The sequence below is a fragment of the Molothrus aeneus genome, chromosome 24 (assembly GCF_037042795.1).
Source record: "Molothrus aeneus isolate 106 chromosome 24, BPBGC_Maene_1.0, whole genome shotgun sequence".
Taxonomy (NCBI): Eukaryota; Metazoa; Chordata; class Aves; order Passeriformes; family Icteridae; genus Molothrus; species Molothrus aeneus.
Genome location: NC_089669.1, coordinates 2,646,852 through 2,668,782, shown reverse-complemented (window position 1 = coordinate 2,668,782; position 21,931 = coordinate 2,646,852). Strand labels below are relative to the sequence as shown.

General features: G+C 46.7%; 1 protein-coding gene and 1 long non-coding RNA gene across 2 annotated transcripts; one reads left to right on the top strand and one right to left on the bottom strand.

Annotated features, from left to right (window-relative positions):
• Positions 1-14,345: 14,345 nt before the first annotated feature.
• LOC136566198 (uncharacterized) lies at positions 14,346-15,559 on the top strand. The gene is made up of 2 exons (XR_010785000.1): positions 14,346-14,457; positions 15,320-15,559. It is a non-coding gene; the product is annotated as an uncharacterized lncRNA (long non-coding RNA).
• A 5-nt stretch (positions 15,560-15,564) lies between these two features.
• LOC136566196 (acidic mammalian chitinase-like) lies at positions 15,565-20,797 on the bottom strand. Its single transcript, XM_066565236.1, has 11 exons — positions 20,680-20,797; positions 20,033-20,062; positions 18,848-19,049; positions 18,462-18,518; positions 18,192-18,357; positions 17,956-18,080; positions 17,695-17,818; positions 17,402-17,587; positions 16,892-17,011; positions 16,669-16,810; positions 15,565-15,896 (listed from the first exon to the last, which is right to left on the bottom strand). The coding sequence occupies exons 1-11, from the start codon at positions 20,795-20,797 to the stop codon at positions 15,649-15,651; spliced, it is 1,518 nt and encodes a 505-aa protein (XP_066421333.1). The 3' UTR covers positions 15,565-15,648.
• Between the last annotated feature and the right edge of the window lie 1,134 nt (positions 20,798-21,931).

Here is a 21,931-nt window from a genome sequence, read left to right as displayed (position 1 = left end):
GGGGGGGAAATCTGGGAATGGGAATGGCTCATAACTGTAAAAATAATGGATTTTTTGGGTTTTTTTTTTGAAGTCAGCACCGCAGATGAAAGAGGCCTGGCCACCTCCCCTGGTGGGTCCCTGCAGCCACCCCAAGCTTTGGGAAGAATTTCAAGGTTATCTTGGTCCATTTGGGCTTCTTTTCTTTAAGTTTAGGGGGGAAAATCGCTGGGAATGGTCCAAAACTATAAAAAGAGTGGATATATTTGGTTTTTTTTTTTTTTAAGTCCTCACCACACATGAAAGAGGCCTGGGCGGGATCCTTCAGCCACCCCAAGCTTTGGGAAGGATTTCAAGGTTATCTTGGTCCATTTGAGCTGCTTTTCTTTTAAGTTTAGGGGGGAAAAAAAAATCACTGGGAATTGTCCAGAACTGTAAAAATAATGGATGTATTGGCCTGGCTTAAATCTCATTATGTGGCTGTGGCGGAGGAGGGACAGACAGACAACTGTGGGACAGACAGCTGTGCTGGCAGTGGCAGCAGCCACCTGGTTGGGGACACCAGTTAAGCACAATCAGTGGGAATTTAAGGGGGAAAAAAAACCCAGATTAAACATCTTAAACCAGGTTTAAAATGTTTAATCCCAGCTGTAATTGGTAACCCGGCAGGCAGGGTAAACAACAAGGCAGGGCTTAAAGCCCAGCCTAGACTTAAATTTAGGCCTTTCCAAATGGGTTTGAGCAATGAGGGCACCCTGTGAGAAATGGGACAGGGACACCAGAGTGTCCTGCAGCACTCTGGATCCCAACATTCCAGGGAATTCCCGGGGTTTTTCCCCATTTTGGGGGCTCTGTCAGCCCCATCGTTTGTTTGTCAGGTTTAAATCCCCTTGGGGACTCTGGATCCCAACATTCCAGGGAATTCCCGGGGTTTTTCCCCATTTTGGGGGCTCTGTCAACCCCATCCTTTGTTTGTCAGGTTTGAATCCCCTTGGGGACTCTGGATCCCAAAACTCCAGAGAATTCCTGGGGTTTATCCCCCCTTATCTCTGCTCCTCCACCCCCATTTTGGGGGCTCTGTCAGCCCCATCCTTTTTTGGTCACCTTTAAATCCCCCTTTATATCTTCAGAAGGCAAGAAAAAGCACTTTATTATTAGAAATCCACAGTTTTTATAGAAACAGTGGTGGATTTAAGACCAGATTAGCCTTTAGGAATTGTGAAGCATGCTTATTATATGATTGGCTTTTTGCAAATATTAGAATTATATCTTTTACAATTAGAAAATCTATAATTTATATATATATATAATATAAAAGATAAAATGTAAAATGTAAAATATAAAAGGTAAAATGTAAAATATATAATATAAAATGTAAAGTATAAAATGTAAAATATAAAATGCAAAATATATAATATAAAATGTAAAATATATAATATAAAATGAAAAGTATAAAATCTAAAAGATAAAATGTAAAATATAAAATGTAAAATATAAAATATAAGGTGTAAAATATATAATGTAAAGTATAAAATATAAAATGTAAAATATAAAATATAAAATTTAAAATGTAAAAGATAAAATGTAAAATATAAAATATAAAATGTAAAGTATAAAATATAAAATGAATAGTATAAAATCTAAAAGATAAAATGTAAAATATAAAATATAAGGTGTAAAATATAAAATATAAAATTTAAAATGTAAAAGATAAAATGTAAAATATAAAATATAAAGTGTAAAATATATAATGTAAAATATAAAATATAAAATGTAAAATATAAAATTAAAATATAAAATTTAAAGTGTAAAATTTAAAATGTAAAATTTAAAATATAAAATATAAAATGTAAAGTATAAAATATAAAATGTAAAATATAAAATTAAAATATAAAATTTAAAATGTAAAATTTAAAATGTAAAATTTAAAATGTAAAATTTAAAATGTAAAATTTAAAATATAAAATGTAAAATATAAAATGTAAAGTATAAAATATAAAATGTAAAATATATATTTCTTTTTGCAGGGAAAGCTGGCAGCTGGGAGCAGCAGCAGCAGCAGCGTTGCTTCAGGAGATAAAAGCACTCCAGAGCCCTGGGAACAGAGCAAGGCCCAAGGTGAGCCGTGCCCTGCTGTGCCCCACCCCAAACCTGGCGATAAAATCTCCCCCAGCCCAGGGTAAACAGCACGTGGGGGCACAGCTGGGCACAGGCAAATTGCCCCTCGGTAATTCCTCCTTATCAGGGCGGGGCTGCCCAGCCAGGCCTTGCTCTTTCCCCTCTGGAAACTCCCAGGATAAACACAGAGTGCAGTCAAAACAGCCGCTCCCTCCCTCCTGCACACACCTGGGGACAGGTGGGGGTGACACCGAGTCCTTGGCACTGCCACCACGGACACACACACACACACACACACAGACAGGGATCCAGGGAAAATTGGTGGAAAATTTTTTGTCCAGGATGGAGAAAAAACAGAGCCTGGGAGATGGCACCTCCTGTTCCAAGCCAAAAAAACTCAATCAGGACACAGCAGGAACGTGCAGGACCAAATTTTTTCCCATCTCTCTGAGTTTTTCAGGCCAAAAAACCAAGCAGGACCCTGCACTGGTGGGATAAAGGACTAAAATTCCTCTCCTCTCCCTGAATTTTTTAAGCCAAAAAATCAGGACACAGCAGGAATGTGCAGGACCAAAATTTCTCCCCTCTCCCGGAATTTTTCAGGCCAAAAAAACCCAATCAAGACACAGCACTGGTGGGATAAAGGATCAAAATTTCTCCCCTATCCCTGAATTTTTCAGGCCAAAAAACAATCAGGACCCTGTACTGGTGGGATAAAGGACTGAAATTCCTCCCCTCTCCCTGAATTTTTTAGGCCAAACCTCCCTCCTTGGGTCTGTCTGACACCTTTCCTTCTAAGGCAGGCTGGACTGAAGGATTTCCCCCTTCCCTGCTGACACACAGCTACGAAAAAGAGATTTTTCTTTTCTTAGAAACGAGAAGTACAAAAATAAAACCAACAAAGAAAAAACCCCAGACCTCTTTGGCTGAAACCACAAGACAGGAATTTGATTTTTTTTATATTTTTTTAAGGTGCTGAAAATGTAACTGGGCTGCCAAAGTGCAGCTCAGCCAGGCTGGGAGGAGGGCCCACTGCCCAAAATCTGCATTTTTTTGCCGGTTTTGAAGAGAGGGAAACGTGTGGTGCAGCTCCATGGCAACCCCAATCCCTGCCACCAAAACAAGACCAAGAACACCAAAGCTGGAGCAGCTGGGAAGGGAATTTCCTGACCCTGCTGGGCTTGAATGTGATTTTTAAAAGGTTGTGAAAAGCAGTTTATTCTCCCTGAGTCAGAGGGGAGAAGCAGGAGACGGTCACAGATTAAAGGATTTTTATCGAGCTGCTGCTCAGGCCTGGGGGGGTTTGTGGGATCCATGGGGTCCATATGGGATTTTTGGGATGTTCTGTGCTCTCCCACAAGGCTGAAGGGGTCAAGGAAGTCCCAGGTGCTGGTGAGAAGGCTCCAGACTCAGATTTGGGTCAGTTTATGGCAAATTGACCCATCCAAGGCTGATTCCAGACCTCATTCCCTCCACAGGCTCTGGAACTGTCCAGGTGGATCCACCAGCCCCTTTCTTCCTCCACTTTATTTTCTTAATTCAATATATTTCATGCTCCCTTTCCCTGTCCATCCCTCTTCACTGAATGTTTTTATTCAATATTTTTAGTGATGGAGCAGCTCCTCAGGAAGGATTTATGTGGCTCAGCTCAGAGCAGTGCCTGGGTTTGCTATTTGGGATACCTGGAATGGCATTTTCTTATTGTTCGGGACGCTCTTCACTATTTCTTCTTTTATTAGAAAATAATTTTGTAATATTTAATAATATTTTAGTAGTAAAATTGATAATAATCTAATAATTATTTAATGATAATATAAATTTTAAAATATTTATCGATAAAATAATAATAATATATATTTAATATTAATTTAACAATAATTTAAGAATTATTTGATAATTTGATCATAATTGAATAACAATTCTGTTATTTAAAAATACCATAAATCCATATGTACTTTGCAAATTGGATCCATAATAAGAGAAGCCCCATTTCAGCCCGATCAACCCCAAAAACTTCTTTTTTTACTGGCTCTGTAACACTTCCCCACGATCAGATCAGCTTTTCCCTTTGCCTGAATATTCTGGGGCTGCCCGTGGAAGGTGCTGCTTGGCAGAATGGCAGCAGGAGAACGCGCAAAAAAAAATCAATTTATTTGGTTCCAAAACGAAGAGTTGAGGCCGTGGGGAGCAACCCACAGCTGTGCCCCCTCCAAATGCATGGTGGACGTTTGTCCTGGGTGTCCGTGGTGACACAGCCCAGGCTCTGGGGTGGCAGGTGACACTGGGAGAAGCTCCTGGGGCTCTTCTCAGGCTACACCCACGGAAGATGAAGGAGGCCAGGGCTCCCCAGGGCTGCCAGCAGCAATCAGGGCGCAGAGGGAGCCCTGGTGAGGCAGGAAACGCGCAGGCCTGGCTCAGATCCTGCTCCAGGCTGATCCCAGCTCCAGGAGATCCCTCCTGGCTCCGCTCCGGGCCCTTCCCAAGGAGCCCTCGCCCTTCCCGGGCACAGCCACAGGGCTGGGCTGGGTGGGTCGGGCAGGAAGAACATGGATTCATCTCCCAGAGCTTTGGGGGAATCCACAGCTCCAGCACGTCCCCCCTGAGCTGCTCTGCTGGAATTCCCAGAGCTGGATCAGCCCTGGAGCAGGGGCAGGGTGAGCATCGCCCTCCAAACCTCCCTGGAGTGGAGGAACCCAGGAAATTCCTCTGGCTGCCCTCAGACCCTGGCAGGGGCTCAGAGACCTTGGCACGGAGTCACAAACACCTGTGCCTCTGATTTTATCCCATGGAAACAATTCCCAGCTTTGTGTGAGCAGTTACAAGCCACAAGGGTTTGAGTAGAGTGATACTGAATTTGTCACAGGGTGAAAAAGTAGAATTTTGGGGTTTTTAGAATGGGAGTTCAAGAGGCAAGATGGAGGAATCTGGGAGTGTCCTGTCCTCCTTCTCCTTCTTCTTGTCCTCCATCTTCTGCTGTGATGGTGACACTTCTGGATTGGTTTAGAGCAGAGACAGACTGTCTAACATAGGTGATGGGTATTGGAAAATTACTGTAAATAAAGTACAGGTAGGTTTTAATATAAAAAGCCAACACCACCCCAAGGGTGGTCAGCGTGCTACAACCCTTGTGTGGACAGATCTCAGCAGGTCAGAGAGACAATGTAATATATAAGAGAAAATAAACAACCTTGAGAACAAGAGCCAAGGAATCCTGACTTCTTCTTCGGTCTCAGGACTGGGAAAAAGAGACTTTCCACCACCTTGGGGTCATCTCAACACCAGAGCCCTCATCACCTGTCTCCCCTGAAGAGGGAGAAAATGGCCCAGCAGAGCAGGGAAAAACAAAAATACCCCACAAATAAATGGCTCCAAGGCCCCTGATCTTGAGCTGAGCCACATAAATCCTTCCTGAGGAGCTGCTCCATCATGAAAAACATTGAATAAAGAAATTCAGTGAAGAGGGATGGACAGGGAAAGGGAGCATGAAATATATTGAATTAAGAAAATAAAGTGGAGGAAGAAAGGGGCTGGTGGAATGGCCCAGCAGAGCAGGGGAAAATAAAAATCCCCTATAAAGGGCTCTGAGGCCCCTGATCCTAAGCTGAGGATCACATAAATCACAAAAATCCCCCATGAAGGGTTCCGAGGCCCCTGATCCCACTGAGGGGTTGTTCCCGTTTGGGATCAGGGACGTTAAAATGGGAATGGCCCAGCAGAGCAGGGAAAATCCTCTATAAAGGCCCCTATAAATGGCTCCAAGGCTCTGCCCTCCCTCTGCCCTTCCCAAGATAACCCCATGGCCTTGCCCTTGGAGCCTGCAGAGGCTGGAAAGGCAAACAGGGCTTTAAAATGGTCTCAAATTCCAGCCTCCCACTCCCTCCTCCTCCTCCTCCTCCTCAGGAGAGCTCCTGAGCTGCTCTCACAGGCCCCAAAGGCCTCTGGAGCAGAAAAAAAACAGCTAAAAATATCTCCCACCCCCTCACTCTGCTGGATCCAGAGCCCTGGAGGGTTTTCCTTGGCCTCTGGCCACGTTTGTCGGCCATAAATGGGATTTTTTTTTCTCTTTATTGCCCCAAGGCCGTGCTGTGCTCCAAGCGCTCTGCTCAGGAATTCCAGCTCTGAGCTCCTCAAATCTCCCAATTTTGAGGCTTTTTTGCCCCACTGTGAGGGGTGAGCAGAAAAAAAAACAGCTAAAAATATCTCCCACCCCCTTACCCTGCTGAATCCAAACCCCTGGAGGGTTTTCCTTGGCCTCTGGCCACGTTTGTCAGCCATAAATGAGATTTTTTCCCATTTTTCTGGCTAGGCCCTGTTGGGCTCCAAGCGCTCTGCTCTGGAATTGCAGCTCTGAGCTCCTCAAATCTCCCCCTTTTTGAGGCCTTTTTTTTTTTTTTTTTTTTTTGAGGCTTTTTTTGCCCCCCCTGAGAGGGTAAATTAATTCAGGGGAGGTTTTGGCTGAGGAAAAATCTGGAATTGCTCCTGCTGATCCACAGCAAGGCTTGAAATGCAGGAGTCAGCTGGGGGAAGAAGGGAATAAAGAAAAAAAACCAACAAATTTCCCTTTGGGCTGGTGGTGGTTTAAGGTAGGGGAGAGATAAATCACAGGGATTTGATGGATTTTAGAAGCCATGAAAGGATTTTAGAAGCCATGAAATTCCTTCATTTTCCCTGTGGATTCCCTGAAATTCCCTGATTTTCCCCATGGAGCAGAGGGTGATGCTCAGAATTTCCTCACCCCAAAGCTGAGTCCCCTTTGCTCCCCCTGTTCCAAGCACAGCCAGGGTAAAACCACAGGAATTTTAAGGATTTTAGAAGCCATGAATTTTTTAAAAATGGATTTTATAAGCCATTAAATTCCCTGTGGACCTGGTGCCTCCCACCTGAACCTGGATTTTTCCCAACCACTCCCCGGGTTTAATTTGCTTCAGAGCTGAAACAAGAGGCAAAAATTCCTTTTTTTTTTATTTTTTTTCAACAAGAATGAAGGGAAAAATTGGAAAATTGGAGTTGTTCTCCTCCAGCCCTGTCCCAACAGCAGCAGCACAACAAGGTTCACTTCAAAGGTGTCACCTGAGCCACACCTGACCTGAGAAAATCATCAGCAGGGCCACCTTGGGCTCTCAAAAAATGCCCCTGGGGATGCTAAAAATTGCCCCCAATTACTCTGTGGGCTGCTAAAATTCAGCATAATTGCCTTAATGACACCTAATGACACTTGGGCTATGCAAAGAAAGGCAGCACACGTGGGATAAAAAAGGCTCTGACCACATCTGGCCCAGGCTGAGAAGCTCCTGCTGGCCCCACTCTGCTCCTTGCCCTGCCCAGCAGGTTCCAGCTCCTCCAGAAGATGAAAGCCCTGGGTGTGATCCTCATTTCTGGCTCTCTCCAGTTTGAGATAAAGGGATTTTCCAGTATCTCCCAGTGTCCTTCAGCTGAGGCCGGTGTAATCTGATTTTTTTCCTGCTGATTTCTTTATTTTTTGCTGATTTGTTCATTTTTAAGAGCAGAGCTTGCCTTATCTCCCCACCGCCCACATCAGAGGAGGGATTTGCAGCCAGGTCAGGGAAAAGGGGCCTTGCCTTGGGTTTGGGGTTTTCCTTCTCCTCCAGAAGATGAAACCCTGGGTGTGATCCTCATTTTTGGCTCTCTCCAGTTGGGATAAAGGGATTTTCCAGTATCTCCCAGTGTCCCTGTCCTTCAGCTGGGGCCAACTCCTCCTCTTGCCTCCGTAATCTGATTTTTTCCTGCTGATTTCTTTATTTTTTGCTGACTTGTTCATTTTTTAGAGCAGGGTTGGCCTTATCTCCCCACCGCCCACATCAGAGGAGGGATTTGCAGCCAGGTCAGGGAAAAGGGGCCTTGCCTTGGGTTTGGGGTTTTCCCAGGAGCTGAGGAGGAGTCAGGTGGGGATTTGACTTTAGCCTGACTTAGAGGATTCTTGTCAAGTGTTCACAAATATTTGTATAAAATATTGCATTTGTATAAAATTTATCACTTTGGGATAACACTCCACTGCCAGTGTGCTCTAATTTTATCCCCCATATTTTGTCCCCCTTTTTTTTCTATCCCCCTTTATTTTTTATCCCTTTTAAATCCCTCTTTATTTTTACCCCCCTTTAATTTCTAGACCCTTTTTTGTCCCACTCTTTTTTATTCCCCTATTTTTACCCCTCTTTATTTTTACCCCTCTTTTTTAAATCCCCTTCTTTTTCATCCCCTTTTAATTCCCATTTTTTTACCCCCCTTTTTTTTACCCCTCTTTTTTATCCTTTTAAGACCCATTTATTTTTATCCTTTATTTTTTATCCCTTTTTATTTTTATCCCCTTTTTATTTTTTATCCCTCTTTTCCCCCCTTATTTTATCCCCTTTATTTTTTATCCCCCTTTATTTTGTATCCCCCTTTTATCCCCTTTTTTATCCTCCTTTATTTTTTACCTCCCTTTTTTATCCCCCTTTATTTTTACCTCCATTTTTATCCCCTTTTTTATCCCCCCTTATTTTTTACCTCCCTTTTTTATCCCCCTTTTTTAACCCCCCTTTTTTCACCTTTCTATTTTTCTAATCCCCCTTTCCCAAGCATCTGAAGTCCCCAATTCTCCTTTACTCCCCCATAAACCTTCAGAACCCCTCCCAAAAATGCCCCAGTTCTTCCTCAGGACTCCAAACTCCCACATTTTTTGGGAGCCAAAGGATCTTTTCCCTTCCCAAAGGGGCCGCAGCTGCTTTGGAGAGGCTGAAATGAGGAGGAAAAAAAAATCAAATTTAAAAAGAATTCTGGCGCAGAATTCCACCCCTCAGCAGCAAAACGCTTCCTAAAGAGAAAGGAAAATATTGTGCTGAGCACAGGGGAGGGGAAAAAAAAAACAAAAACCCTGGAGTGTTTATCCCTGGAGCTGACAGAGCCCAGCTGTTCCCAAATCCCAAATTCCCAAAAAAGGGCCGCGCTTCCCTCGCCTGACGCGGCCCCACAGACGTCAGCGGGAGCAGCAGGGAGCTCCAAAACAAATGACGTGGGAGCAAAAGCTCCCAGGGAGGGCTGGGGAGAACGGCCAGGCTGCCAAAGATGGAGATCCCGACAGAATTCCAGCCCAGGGGAGCCCCGGGAATGTCGGGGGGCTGCTGGAGAGGGGCTGGGTTTGGAGGGGTCCTGGGGAGAGGAATGGCCAGGGAGGAGGGGGTGAATCCAGCCTGGGAGTGGAGAAGGAGCAGGAGAGAGACGATCCCTGTTTTCCTGGCAGAAAATAGGGAATTGTCAGCGGGAAAACAGGTCCTGTTCCTAATGGACAGAGCCAAGGGGTGCTGCCCTTTGTTTCTGTGGGAGAAATAAAGGATTGGGAAATAGGAGAGGAGAGAGGAACATCAGGGATGCCTGGAAGAGGGGGATGAATCCAGTCTGGGAGTGGGGAAGGAGTTTCAGTTTCAATCTTTCAGGGAGAGATTCAGTTCAGGGAACCTGGGAAAAAATAGGGATTATCTGGCAGAAAATAGGGAATTGTCAGCAGGAAAACAGGTCCCGTTCTGTGTACCAGTTTTGTTTTCTTCCCTGTGGGAGAAATAAAGGATTGGGAAATAGAAGAGGGGAGAAGAATGTCAGGGATGTCTGGAAGAGGGGAAGGAGTGGGAGAGAGACAATCCCTATTTCCCTGCCAGAAAATAGGGAATTGTCAGCAGGAAAATGGGTTCTGTTCCATGTTCCAGTAATGGATGGGACCACGAGGTGAGAGAAATGAAGGATTGGGAAATAGAAGAGGAGAGAGGAACATCAGGGATGCCTGGAAGAGGGGGATGAATCCAGCCTGGAAGTGAGGAAGGAGGGGGAGAGATCCAGTCCAGGGAATCTGGATTTTTCCTGGCAGAAAATAGGGAATTGTCAGCAGGAAAATGGGTTCTGTCCTGTGTCCCAATAATGGACAGAACCAAGGGGTTCTGTCCTCTATTTCTGTGGGAGAAATAAAGGATTGGGAAATAGAAGAGAAGAGAGAAATGTCAGGGATGTCTGGAAGAGAGGATGAATCCAGCTTGGAAGTGAGGAAGGAGTGGGAGAGATCCAATCCCTATTTCCCTATTTTCCTGGCAGAAAATAGGGATTTGTCAGCAGGAAAACAGATCCTGTTCCATGTCCCAGTTTTGCTTTCTTCCCTGTGGGAGAAATAAAGGATTGGGAAATAGAAGAGAAGAGAAGAACATCCAGGGAGACGGGGATGAATCCAGCCTGGAAGTGAGGAAGGAGGGGGAGAGATTCAGTCCAGGGAATCTGGGATTTTTCCTGGCAGAAAATAGGGAATTGTCAGCAGGAAAATGGGTTCTGTTCAATGTTCCAGTAATGCATAGGACCAGGGGATGTTCACTTCCCTGTGGGAGAAATAAAGGATTGGGAAATAGAAGAGGAGAGAGGAATGTCAGGGATGCCTGGAAGAGAGGATGAATCCAGCCTGGAAATGAGGAAGGAGTGGGAGAGATCCAGTCCAAGGAAGGAAAAGTCCACATCACAAACTTGAAAAGATCCATTATTAGGTTAGTGGGGAAAATAATCTGAGTATCAGTTCTTAATTAAATAGTTTAGTCTTAAAAGACCTTGTGACAAAAAATAGTTCACCATTTTTACCTTACTAATGAAAAACTAAAAAACTCATAGTTATAGGGCTTTTTCACTAATAAAAAATAATAAACACCTAAATCCAAACATCTCAAATACCTTCAATGCCAACCTCAAAAAACTAATACACCCTCAAAAGCCATAATCCTCCAAACCCTCTCCCTCTAAATATTCCCAATTTCTGCATTCATTCCTTAATTTTAATTCAAGTTTTTAATTAATTTCCCTTAATTTTTCATGTCAGGTATTTCCCTTGCCCTGCTGACCTAAGCACTACTGAAGGAACAGGAAATTCTGTCCCAAAAAAAAAAAACCCCAAACCTTGAGGGGGATAAAAGGGTGGTGGGAGATAAACCCCATCCAGCAGGATTTGGAAAGAAAATTTCTGTTATTTCCAAACAAGGCCAAGAGGCTGAGCCAGCGTGGGGACAGAGATGAACGTCCCTGCCCCAGTGAAGGTCACTCTAAACCCCGCTCAGGAAAGCTGAACTGGGGGCTCAGCCTGACTCCAGAGCTATTTTAAGCCCAGGGAAGTTGAAGGGCACCTGCTCCAGCAGGGAATGTTTTATTTAAAGGCTATTTGGTTGCTCAAGCTGGGCTCAAAATGTCATTAAATTATTAAAAATCCTTTTTTTTTTTTTTTTTAAAGTATCCATGTCACTCATCCTCATATCTTCCCCTCCAAGTTGTGTCTCCCTCCTTGATTTTTTTCCCCTGCTTTTGCAACATCTGTGAGCTTGGTTTTGGCCTGTTTTGGTCCTTTGCACTGCACCTCATTTCCTCCCAGACCATTTTCTTGTAGTCACTAAATAATCCTTTATTTTAACGAGCAGGAATCTGTGGATGTGAATGAGAGGAGCTCACACCCCCTGTGCTGGGGGGGATGTGATGATCCACAGCCATTTTTAAACCCTTTTATTTTATTTTTTGGGGTTTTTTTGGTTTTTTTTTTTGCTGGAAACGTGGGATCAGCTGGGTTGTCAGGGGTAAATATTTCATGGGAAGCTGATCCAGCCTCCCTGCCCAGATGGAGCAGGGATTAGGGGGGACAGGCAGATGTTGCCTCAGCACAAGGGTTTAAACTGGGATTAGATGGGCTGGGATGGGGCTGGGGGCCAGAGCATCCTGGGAGGGGTTCAGGGGGATTTCTCGTCCTAAATGAACCAAAAAAAGACTATTCTGGAAGTGTAAAATGTATATAAGGAGAAGCATAAAAAATATATATATAATATATATATATATATATTCTAGAAGTATTTATATATTCTATATATGTATTCTAAAAGTATAAAAGTATAAAAGAAGTATAAAAATTTTAGGTTTTGTCAGTAAGAAAGAAAAGGTTTAAGGGGAAGAGAAGTGTTTGTTCTAATTCTTATTACTCTTTCCTTTAGTTAGTGTTAATAAATTTTTGTTCTAATTCTGATTTGGTTCTAATTCTTGTTACTCTTTGTTCTAATTTTTATTACTTTTTCTTTTAGTTCTAATTCTTATTACTCTTCCTTTTAGTTCTTATTACTCTTTCTTTTAGTTCTAATTCTCATTTCTCTTTCATTTAGTTAGTGTTAATACATTTTTGTTCTAAATCTTATTTTGTTCTAGTTCTTATTGCTCTTTTTTTAAAATTCTTATTACTCTTTCTTTTAGTTCTTATCCCTCTTTCTTTTTGTTCTTATTACTCTTTGTTCTAATTCTTATTCCTCTTTCTTTTAGTTCTAACTCTTATTCCTCTTTCTTTTAGTTACTGTTAATAAATTTTTCTTCATATCCTTTTTTAAAGTTTTAAGCCTAATTTACCTTTCTAACTCTAATTAGAAATTCCATCTAATTCCATCTCACAACAAGAAACATATTCCATCTCCCAACAATAAATAAATTCTATCTCACAACAAGAAATAAACGAGTACATTCTGGTGAACACACTCATAATTAGCCAAATTATTAAATAGAGCGACACAGGAGGTGCTCCCAAGGTCCTGGTGAGGTCCAAACCTCCAAAAAACCAGGAGGAAATTCAGGATATCATCCCCACACCCTGTGCTGGGGGATGGATTCACCCCCAGCTCTCCCAGTTTGTCCCAGGGCAGATGCTGGGAATTGGCAGGGTGGGAGCAGCTCCTGTTCCATGGGGAATCCTGTCTGGAGGCAGGATTATTCCCATTATTATTATTATTATTATTATTATTATTATTATTATTATTATTATTATTATTATTATTATTATATGTTATTCCCCTAAATAACAGCTGATATTAGTTCAGGCTGGGAGATGCTTTACCAATCCTAAATGGATTTTGGGAGATTACACGCTTTAATAAATCCAATTTTTAAGAGATCAGGGCTATATATATATTAAAAAAAAATTCATGGAACATAAGGTCCATTAAAAAAAAGATAAATAAAGGAAAATCCAGTGAAACAAAGCTCCAATGATCCATGAGATATTTCCTGAGCCAAAACAACACCCATGTGTCTGCTCATTCACATCAACCCAGCATTTCTGGAGCTCTTTTTGCCATCCTGCCTGGAGAGGCAGGAAGAAACTTTGGGATTGATTTGGGGATGGGTGGAAGGACCTGCAGCCCCTTCCCAGGAGCTCAGCACCTCTGGGAAGGCTCCAGGGAATGCCAGGGAGGTGCCAACCTCTCGGGTTTTCTGTGATTGAAATGACCCCCAAGGTATTAAAAAGGTATTAAAAAGGTATTAAAAGGTATTAAAAAGTCTCTTTTTCCCCCAGCCCCACGACTGAAGGAGTTGAGATTCCTCAGCTCTGCTTTTCAAGGTTGTTTATTTTCTGTTATCTGTCACATTCTTTCTCTGACCTGCTGACATCTGTCCAGACAAGGGTTGTGGCACAGTCCCTGCCCTTGGGGTGGTGTTGGCTTTTGATACTAAAAACTCCTGTACTTCATTTACAGTAATTTCCCAACACCTATCACCTATGTTAGACAGTCTGTCTCTGCTCTAAACCAATCCAAAAGTGCCACCAACACAGCAGAGGATGGAGGAGGAGGAGGAGGAGGAGGAGGAGAAGGAGAAGGAGAAGGAGAAGGAGAAGGAGAAGGAGAAGGAGAAAGAAGGAGAAGGAGAAGGAGAAGGAGAAGGAGAAGGAGAAGGAGAAGGAGAAGGAGAAGGAGAAGGAGAAGGAGAAGGAGAAGGAGAAGGAGAAGGAGAAGGAGAAGGAGGAGGAGGAGGAGAAGGAGAAGGAGAAGGAGAAGAAGGAGAAGAAGGACAGGACACTCCCAGATTCCTCCATCTTGCCTCTTGAACCCCCGTTCTAAAAACCCCAAAATTCTACTTTTTCACCCTGTGACAAATTCACTCTACTCAAGCCCTTGTGGCCTGCAACTCCTCACACAAAGCTGGGAATTGTTTCCATGGGATAAAATGGAAGGCACAGGTGGTTTTGACCCCGTGCCAAGGTCTCTGAGCTCCCTGCCAGAGTCTTGAGTCATCCAGGAATGTGCTGGGTTCCCACAGCCCAGCAGAGCCAGGGTTATTTGGGGAACAGGACAGGCAGAAATTGAGCTGGAGCTGTTTCACAACAGCAGAGAGAGCTCGGGGTTTGTTCACAGAGCAGGAGAACGAGGAGTGAGGGAAGATGTGAAAGACGGGAGGGATGAACAATGGGACAGGGCAGCAGGGCACGGAATCACCAGGGGAAAAACTTGTCTGGGTCCTCCTCAAACATGCCCGGGGACAAGAGGGGGACAAAGGAGCCCGGAGGAGCCAGGGGAGGCGGCTGCAGCGTTTCGCAATGGGGTGAGTCAGAGCTGGTGTTTCTGGGAAGGAGGGAGGCAGGAACCTCCCCCGGCAGGGCAGGGCTGGGAGCTGGAAATCAGAGCTGCAGCCATGGGCTGAGGAGAGGAGGGAAGTGGAATTCCAGGGGAAGGTGGAGCTGGGATTGGGGGAAACAGCTTGAAAATAGAGCCATTTATATTTATATTTATATTTATACTAATATTTCTATGTGTGTTTCTATTTCTATGTATATTTATATTTATATTTATATTTATTTATACTAATATTTCTATGTTTAGATTTATATTTCTCTGTATATTTCTATTTCTATGTATATTTCTATTTCTATTTATTTATCTATATTTATGGGTATAGGTATACATGTATTCATTTATACTATTTAGATTTCTATTTCTATTTAGATTTCTATTTAGATTTAGATTTATATTAATACTTCTATGTATATTTCTATGTATATTTCTATATATATTTCTATGTAAATTTAGATTTAGATTTAGATTTAGATTTATATATGGGTATAGGTATAGATGTATTCATTTATACTATTTATATTTATATTTATATTTATATTTATATTTATATTTATATTTATATTTCTCCACTGAGCTGGTGGGACTCGGAGAGAGTGGAGCTTTCCTGGCAGTCCCAAACAGGAAGAATGGCCTGTGGTGGAATGGAATGAACTTTTAAGGTCTCTTCTAACCCAGCCCACTCTGGGATTCCATGATTCCATGCCTCCCACAGGCTTTAAAACCCTGGAGAAACAAACTGTCTTTATCCTGGTTATTTTGGGGTTTTTTTTTACCTATCAAAGTGCTCCATTTCTATAAAAAACTGCTAAAAAAATTCCTCTCCACCTCAGATGTTGATTTGTGACCGAACAAAGAGGAGGAACAACAACTCAGTTTTCTGGCCTGCAACCACTTTTCTTCTCCAAATGTTGCCGGAAAATCTCTGAAAAACTCCTGGAAAATCCCTCCACGGCTGGGAGGAAGAGCAGGCAACATTGACACCTGCTGTCGGGAATTTTAACAGCCACGCACTCCAGGATTCCCTGAGAGCCGAGAGCATGAAAACACCCAATAAATAAAGCTGCAACGGAGAGGATTGCTTTGAGAAAGCTTTATTTAATCACGATTATTGCACACAATTAAATCCGACGGATGGATTGGCTGGAAAACGGGTTGGGAATCACTGGGGCCAGTTGCAGCAGGAGCAGGCGGGGTCGAAGACCAGCCCCTCCTCGCAGCTCTGCACGAAGGTCTGGCCGTTCAGGCAGCTGTAGAAGTTCCTCTTGTTGTTGGGGTCTGCGTAGATCCCGTTGGGTTTCCCGGCACAGAATCCAGAGCCGCCGGAGCCGCCGGAGCCGCCGGAGCCACCGCTGGTGGTGGTGGGAGCCTCAGTGATGGGAGGAAGGGGCTCAGCAGGGGGAACGCAGTCTGGAATGCAAGAATCCAAGCAGGAAAAGGTTTATTCTCATGTTCCTGGTGTTTCATCCCTCCCACACCTCCACAGGAAGGTTGGGAGTCTCCATCAAGGAGCTGCTCCGTGAAGGAACTGTTGCTGGTGGTGGTTGTGGAAGCCTCAAATGGGAGGAGGGGGGAACACGGTCTGGAATTTAGGCAGGAAAGGGTTGGAAGTGTTTGATTCCACCCCATCCTTCATAGGAAGGTTGGGAGTCTCCATCAAGGAGCTGCTCCTGCTCCTGGTGGTGGTGGTGGGAGCCTCGGTGATGGGAGGAAGGGGCTCAGCGGGGGGAACGCAGTCTGGAATTCAAGAATCCAAGCAGGAAAAGGTTTATTCTCATATTCCTGGTGTTTCATCCCTCCCACACCTCCATAGGAAGGTTGGGGGTCTCCATGAAGGTTGGGGGTCTCCATCAAGGAGCTGCTCCTGCTGCTGCTGGTGGTGGGAGCCTCAGTGATGGGAGGGGGGGGGACACAGTCTGGAATTTAGGCAGGAAGGGGTTGGAAGTGTTTGATTCCTCCCCATCCTTCATAGGAATTTTGGGAGTCTCCATGAAGGAGCTGCTCCTGCTGGTGGTGGTGGTGGTGGGAGCCTCAGTGATGGGAGGAAGGGGCTCAGATGGGCGAACACAAATCTGGAATTTGGGTGGGAAAAGGTTCAAAATGTTTCATCCCTCCCACGCCCCCATAAGAATTTTGGGAGTCTCCATCAAGGAGCTGCTCCTGCTCTCCTGGAGCCACTCACCGCCACTCTCCAGCCCCAGGCCCTTCTTCAGGGTGGAGATCAGGGGGTATTTGCCTTCCTTGCAGAAATCCCCAGTGAAGTCATCCATGTCCAGGGCCCACACCATGGCTCCTCCAAAGTTGTTCTTCTTCAGCCAGTCCACCTGTGGGGAGGAAAGTCACGGTGAGCCCCAGGAATTGATCCCACAGGAGAATCCAGCCCCATCCCAGCACTGCCCCCAGACCTTGAGGCCAAAGCTCTTGATGTTGTCGTAGCCGACCCATTCGCTGCCCTTGTAGGTGTAGGGGACATCCTGGGGTTCATCCCAAGCCTGGGTGGCTCCAGAGCTCAGGAGGGAGCAGATCTAAGGAGAAGGAAGCAGGAATGTTATCCATGAAAAAGGAAAAAGCCCAGGCTCTGCCCTTTCCTTGGCTTCATCCTCAGTTTTTGTGCTGCTTCCCCACTGCCTGAGTACACAGCTCCTTCCTGGTGATTCCATGGAGAGCTCTGTGCCTGAGCCATGCAGAGAACTCCATGGGAGCTTCCTGATCAATTCCTTCAAATGAAAACTCCATGGGAGCTTCCTGATCAATTCCTTCAAATGAAAACTCCATGGGAGCTTCCTGATCAATTCCTTCAAATGAAAACCCCATGGGAGCTTCCTGATCAATTCCTTCAAATGAAAACCCCATGGGAGCTTCCTGATCAATTCCTTCAAACGGTTTGAGCGAGGAATGTGATGGAACATCCCTACCTCGTAGTAAGCCAGAGTTCCAGCCTCCCTGGTGTAGGGCCCAGCGGGGCCAGGGCCAGATGCTGGAGCCCCAACAGAGGTGTCAGATGGGCTCTGCAGGGTGAAGCTCTTTCCATAGGTTGGGAATCCCACAAGGAGCTTCTCAGCTGGGGCACCATTGCTCTTCCAATAATTCATGGCGTATTCCTGCAAGAAACCAGTCCCACTCAAGCCTTTGCTAGGATTTGTAGGATGAATTCCTCGAAATCTCACCCAGGATCTGGGAGCTGTGAATGTCCCAGAGAAGCACTTACAACGTTGAAGTATTTGTAGTCGCCGCTGTCAGCAGGGCCAGCAAACAGGGGGCTGTTCTCGCCCGTGTTCCTCTCCCAGGAGCCGTGGAAGTCGTAGGTCATGACGTGGATGTAATCCAGGTACCTGCAGGGAGAGGGGCTCTGTCCTCACCTGAGGGCCTGGAGCTGCCCATCACCCCCCCTTCCTCAGGGGCTCTTTCACTTCAGCACTCCCAGGGTACCCCCCAAAATCCCACCCGGGACCCCAGGTTGGTCACTCACTTGCCCAGCTCAGCGATCTCGTAGCCAGACTGGATGGTGGAGAGTCCTGCAGCAACAGCAGCAGTGACCATGAGCCGGGGCCTGTTGGTCTGCTTGGCTTCCTGCTCGAAGGCTGCCACCATTTCCTGAGGGATCGAAGGCACAGGAATCACCTGGGGGCTCTCAGATGGGGCTTTGCAGCCACCCAGGGCTCACAGGCCAGAGCTGTGGCCAGCAGAGCCTGGAGCCAAGCCCACCTTAACCAGGACGGTGAAGAGAGACTTGTCCTGGGCAGGGCTGCCCCTGGAGCCGGGGTATTCCCAATCCAGGTCCAGCCCATCAAACTGATACTGGCGCAGGAATTTGATGACGGAGTTGATGAAGGTCTGGCGGTTCTGGGGCGTGGAGACCATGGTGGAGAACCTGGGCAAGCAGAGCAGGAGAGAGGTGGGGTTTCCATGGAGCCCCTTCCTCTTCTCATTTTGTTCCTACGTTGCTGTTTACGGCTGGACATGGTTTGAACTCACTTGGCTGTGCCGAAATTCCATCCTCCAATGGCCAGCAGGGTCTTCAGATCTTTGTTCCTGCAGGGGAAGAGGCAGGACCCTGAGTTATTGCATGTCATAGAATCACAGAGGGGATATCCACAGCACCTCTGAGCTGCTAGCCCCATGCTCAGAGGATGGAGCTGTCCCCATGTCCTGCCTTGGCTGTGTCTCTGTCCCTCTTCACTCAGCATCCTTGTCACTGAGCTGAGAGTGAACCAGAGGGAAGGACTGGGAGGGAGGAGAAGGGCAGAGAAGGGCACAGGAGGCAGCAGACAAGGGCAGAGGAGGGAGCAGAGAAGGGCACAGGAGGGAGCAGAGAAGGGCACAGGAGGGAGCAGAGCCCTGCTGGGGCTCCCAGCGCTCACTGGTTCTTGAGGCCATTGAAGGACTTGTAGAGGGTCTCGTCGTTCCACTCGTAGGTGGTGATCTCGTTGTTGTTCATGCCGGCGAAGGCGTAGATCAGGTGGTTGCACAGGCAAGGGTCGACATTTTCGGGGGTGAACTTGCCCAGGCCAGGCCTGTACTGGGCCCAGTTGGTGAAGTAACAGGTCAGCACATAGGCAGAGCCTGCGGGGAGACAGCGGCCATGGAGGGGCTGCAGTGCCCAGCACGGCCCAGCCCTGGGCACGGCATCGCCCACTATGGGCACAGCTCCTGTGCCAGGCTGCAGGGCAAGATCTGTTCCATTGCCATCTGGATGGCAGCTGACTTTTGTCAAGTGGGCAGTTTGCCTTATCTCCTCCCTTGGGAGGGGACATCTGCTGATAACAGCTATTGACTGTCACTGCATGGCTGATAAGAGCTACAGCATCCCCCTGGGAGATGTGAGCCCACAGGGAGGAGCCAAGCATTCCTATCTAGATAGAATCTGGAGATTCTGGAACACCAGCACGGCCTCTGCACTGGATTGCCCAGAGGAACAGCAGCTGCCTCTTGCCCTGGATCTTCAGAGGAAGAGACTGCACCTTTCTCCAGGATCCCTGCTCCAGCAGAACCAGCCCTGGCACTGCAGGAGGGCTGAGCCACAATTCCAATGGTTCTGCTGCCCACAGCCTGACCCACAGGGTGTCAGGCTGAGCTCTGACTCTGCCGCTGTTGTTCTAGTGTACTGCACTATTTATTTCATCTTTTTCTTTTCTTCCTGTTAAAGAACTGTCATTTCCTGCTCCCACATTTTTTGCCTGACAGCCCCTTAAATGAAAATTTACAGCAATTCCGAGGGGTGGGGAGGGTTGACATTGCCCATTTCAGGCGAGGCTCCTGCCTTCCTCAGCAGATTCCCGGCTTTCCAAACCCAGACATCTCCGTGTGCGGGGCACAGCTCCGCCGAAGGCAGCGGGGCCGGGCACCCTGGGCCACCCCGGGGCACCCCGGGCTCCCCCAGCCCCGCAGCCCCAGCCCTTCCTCCCCGGGCTGGGCAGGGCTGGCTCAGCAGCCCCGGGCCCGCAGCTCCCGCCCCGCTCCGGCCCCGCTCGGGCCCGGCCGGGCCGGGGGCAGCGCGGGGGCAGCGGCGGCTCCGGCGGGAGCTGCGCCCCAAGAGCGGCACCTACCGAGCTGGGCGTTCAGCAGCAGGGCCAGACCTGGCAGGGCACAAGGAAACAGCACATGGTCACTGCTGGGCCTTGCCAGTGCAAACCCCTGCAGCAAGGCTCTGCTCCCAAGCTCAGGCACAAGAGCTTCGCTGACGTTTCTCCAAGCACTTCATTTCTCCAATGAAATAATGTAAAAGCACACAAAAGAACCCAAACAGATGCCAGAGGAATCATTTGATTTTCAGGTTTAAGTCTAAAAGCACATTTCAATTGCAGCCTGCAATGAACCCCGTCCATGCTCAGGCACAAGAGCTTCGCTAACATTTCTCCAAGCACTTCATTTCTCCAAGGATTCCATGTAAAAGCATAGAAAAGAACCCAAACAGATGCCAAAGGAATCATTTGATTTTCAGGTTTAAGTCTAAAAGCACATTTCCATTGCAGCCTGCAATGAACTCTGTCCATGCTCAAAGCAGAACAGATCCCCAACCACAGCAGCGCTAAAGAAGAGAAATTTCCCTCCCCAAAGGAAATTGAGAAATCTTGGACAGAACAGAGAGAGCAGCGTTTTTATCCCTCCAGCCCCTGAGCAGGCAGCAGAGCAGCAGTGCCAGAGCCCCAGCCCTGCTCAGGAGGGCTCAGAGCTGCAGCCCAGCCGCACTCACCGGTGAGCAGAGTGAGCTTGGCCATCTTGGACCAGACTGATGGGCTCGGGCTCTCTCCCTCTTTTATACCCTGCTCCTCTCTGCTGCCAACGTGGGACCGACAGGGATGGACAAACATTACGAAACTTGGCAGGGAGCAGTGTCACCAAACCTGACACCAGCACAATGGGCCTGGGCTCTCCAGCTGCAGGGGTCACTGCCGTGGGGCTGTGCCACGTCCTGCTGCTGCAAGGGCAGATAAAGAACGGGATTAGATTGCTGGGATTGTTCAAATGTTGTTCTAACCACAGCTCTGCGTCCCCGCAGGGACCGATGGCTGCAGGGCCTGACCTTGTGCTGTCCTTGAGCCCTTCCAGGGGCTGGCACTGCCAAAGCCCAGCTTGGGTGCCCTTGGTGGGAGCGGCCCCAGGCAGGGCTGAGCGGGGCTCTGGCTCCAGCTCTGGCCCTGCTGGGGGCTCTGGGCTCACTCGCTGTGGGACAGAGGGACCCTGGTGCTCTGAGCTCTGCCGGGCTCTCCTCTGGAAGCAGACACAAGGAGTCCCATCACTAAAGGAAAACCATGTCACTTCTTACTCTCCTCTGGAAGCAGAGAAAGTGTTTTTATTTCTTGGAGGTAAAACTCCGCAAGGCCGACCTTGGAATGTGAGGCCAGTTAATTTTCCTCTCACATTTATCCCCTCCTCTTCCTTCTCAGCTCTTTCCCAAACTGCAACATCCCCATGTTGCTGAGCATTCCCATTTTCCCTAAGTGAAGCTCCATCAGCTGAATGCCTCAAAATATCCTTTCCACATTTTATTTCCATCTTCTGTCCAGATGGAGACTCCAAGCTCTCCCCCTGTGTGAGGAGACTGGGGATTTCTTCCCTTTTCCCCACTCAGGAGCGGGGACACATCTGTGTCCCTGCACTGGGAGGTTTAATTCCCTGTGGGGTGACATGAAGGTGACTTTCCAGGAGGTCACCCAGCCTTGGATGACTGGAATCCTGGAAAACAGCCTGGTATCAGATGCTGGCTGACCTGCAGATTAAAATGTGCCACCCTGAGCCTTTGGGATTTGATGCAGGCACAGGGTGGGATATGGCTGATAACAGGACAACATCCTCAAGGGAGTATTTTTCCAATGTTTTTCTTGGTTGATAAAGTCTCAGGGTACAAATTCAACAGGGATAGATTTGGAAAATCCTGCCCTCAGTGACCTCTGGAGCATTTTCAGCTCTGTTATCCAGGGAAGGTGTTTGGGTATAGAAATGAG